This window comes from Eriocheir sinensis, chromosome 15, assembly GCF_024679095.1.
Source record: "Eriocheir sinensis breed Jianghai 21 chromosome 15, ASM2467909v1, whole genome shotgun sequence".
Lineage (NCBI taxonomy): Eukaryota > Metazoa > Arthropoda > Malacostraca > Decapoda > Varunidae > Eriocheir > Eriocheir sinensis.
Genome location: NC_066523.1, coordinates 16363495 through 16365917, shown reverse-complemented (window position 1 = coordinate 16365917; position 2423 = coordinate 16363495). Strand labels below are relative to the sequence as shown.

Below are 2423 nucleotides of genomic sequence, written 5' to 3'. Positions count from 1 at the left end.
GGAGGCTAAGATATTTATTAATTTTTTTTTTTATATCCTTATATCTGATCAAATATTAATAATGTTATTTTTATCAGTTATTATTATCATCATTATTATTATTATTATTATTATTATTATTATTATTATTATTATTATTATTATTATTATTATTATTATTATTATTATTATTACTATTATTATGGTTACAATTATTATTATTATTATTATTATTATTATTATTATTATTATTATTATTATTATTATTATTATTATTATTATTATTATTATTGTCATTGACTTTAGGGTTATTACTGTATTGATAAATCATTATGATTTTGTGAGCGTGTCATCAGCATCAGAGTGCGGAGCGTGCATCCTTGCATCGCCACCGTCTAGCGTCAGGGAGTTGGGGTCAACCAATAAAAGCAGGATTCACCTTATATCGATTATTATTTCACATCAGCGACTATGTACATGGTACAAAAGGTACGTTTACACATAGAATTCAACATTAAAACAACAAAGTTAAATATATTCTATTGATGAGCTTCAAAAAGACTAGTCTAGGCGCACTTGTACACTTGTTAATTAAATATACAGTCTTGGAGCAATGTAAGTATGTAGCCTTTCAGCAGAAAGTATTATTATTCAAGTAATAATTTCGTGAAAAGAAACTCTGTGAGTACTTACATTGCCACTAGACAGGCCAGACACGACCTACTGACACACAACACACGGCACCGCAGGAAGGCGCGGCGCCACGCAGGCCGCCCCGCCAGGGCCTCACCACGCCGGGCTGGGCGCCACACGGCCTGGCGTGGCGCTGCACTGCTTGGTTCCCGCGACCCGCCACGCCCACGCCGCAACACACACGGGTCCTTCGTGTCATAGAGAGCGTGGCCACGGAAGCGTCGGGGCTTATATCGGCCACTGTTCACTACTGTACACTATGTACACTGACAACACGCTGAGCACTACGGTGTGTCGTGGTGAGGCGGGGACTCGGCTCAGAAAATCACCGAGACGGGTCGGCGCAGCTGGTCCACGGAGGGCGGGTAGCCTGGGTAGAGCTGGTGTTGCGGGGCGCCTTGCTGCCCGCCCGTCAGCCCCGCCGACATGCCCGACAGCAAGGACGACGCTGACTTGGAGTAGAGGGAGGAGTACAGGGCTGACACCGTAGACATGCCGCTCATGGAGGCGGCAGACACGCTGGCGGCGGCGGCAGCGGCGGCGGAGTCGTTACACGCTAGTGAGGTCATGGGTTTGTAGTGGTCCTGCGCCAGCTTGCTGAAGTGCTGGGGGTCAAAGCTTGGGTAGAAGTGGTGAGGCAGCGTGGCGCCAGGGAAGAGACGTGACTTGTCCCCCGCGACGTCGAGCGGCGAGGGCACGGCGGGCGTGGAGTAGTAGGTCTGGTGGAGCGGCCCGAGCGGGTCCAGCGCTGAGGTGGCCAGGTACGGCAGGGGGAAGCTGTAGCCGTTCTTCTGGAGCGTCTTGGGCTTCCTGCGAGGCCGGTACTTGTAGTCCGGGTGCTCTTTCATGTGCTGGGCGCGAAGACGCTTGGCCTCGTCGATGAAGGGACGCTTCTCGGCCTCCGTCAGCAGCTTCCACTCTGAGCCCAGACGTTTGGAGATCTCGGAGTTGTGCATTTTGGGGTTTTCTTGAGCAATCTTACGCCGCTGCATGCGAGACCAGACCATGAAGGCGTTCATGGGCCGTTTGATGTGGTCCTCCTTCTTGGTGGCACCTCCCGTCGGGGACGCAGTGGTTGGTGACGGAACCTGGTTCATGGCTGTCACTGTCTCGCGCGCTACGGCCTGAGTCGCGAACTGTGAGCCGACCGCAAAAAGAATGATGGACGGTGCGGCGGCAAGTGTAATATTACACCACAGAGGTGGCGCGGTGAGTGTGCGCCCCCGAGCCGCCCGCTGACCACGCCCAGCTTCCCCGCAGCCAACCAGCGCGCCGGTAAATCATCGCTGAGTAAGAAGGGCGGAGCAACGCCAATTTTCTTAGCCAATGGCAGTCGCCGTTACAAATGTGCCAGCTACTCGACCCAGCTGATTGGCCCAAGACGGAGCCACATGTGTAGGTCGCCAAGAAAATATGACACGAGGTCTGAGCGAAGGCTGCTGATGGCGCGAAACAACACTGGTGTGGAAGAGACAGTATCTATGAGGCTTTTCCATTTTCATTACCTTTTCTCTGACTTTTAATTGCACCTTCTCCTCAGAGTAAGTTACGAGGGGCTTAAAGCCACTTTTATGCCAGAATAAAAAGAGGAAGAGATCAAGGATCGTTACTCTCAGAGAACCTCGACACTTTTAGTCTCCGGCTAAATGATAACGCGATGTGTGTGTAAGTAAACTGAAGCTACAGAAGCCAAGCTGACACTATGCACTCATTGTCACTGGCTGAATAATTTGTTGAGCCCTGAGCCTCCC

General features: G+C 49.9%; 1 protein-coding gene across 1 annotated transcript; it reads right to left on the bottom strand.

Moving 5' to 3' along the window:
• Nucleotides 1-396: 396 nt before the first annotated feature.
• On the bottom strand, nt 397-2185 carry LOC126998969 (transcription factor Sox-14-like). Its single transcript, XM_050861268.1, has one exon. The coding sequence runs from the start codon at nt 1767-1769 to the stop codon at nt 990-992; it is 780 nt and encodes a 259-aa protein (XP_050717225.1). The 5' UTR covers nt 1770-2185; the 3' UTR covers nt 397-989.
• Between the last annotated feature and the right edge of the window lie 238 nt (nt 2186-2423).

Bases quoted from the DNA above. Each gene is read 5' to 3' on its own strand.
- LOC126998969 (XM_050861268.1), bottom strand. From the start codon at position 1,769: ATGAACCAGGTTCCGTCACCAACCACTGCGTCCCCGACGGGAGGTGCC.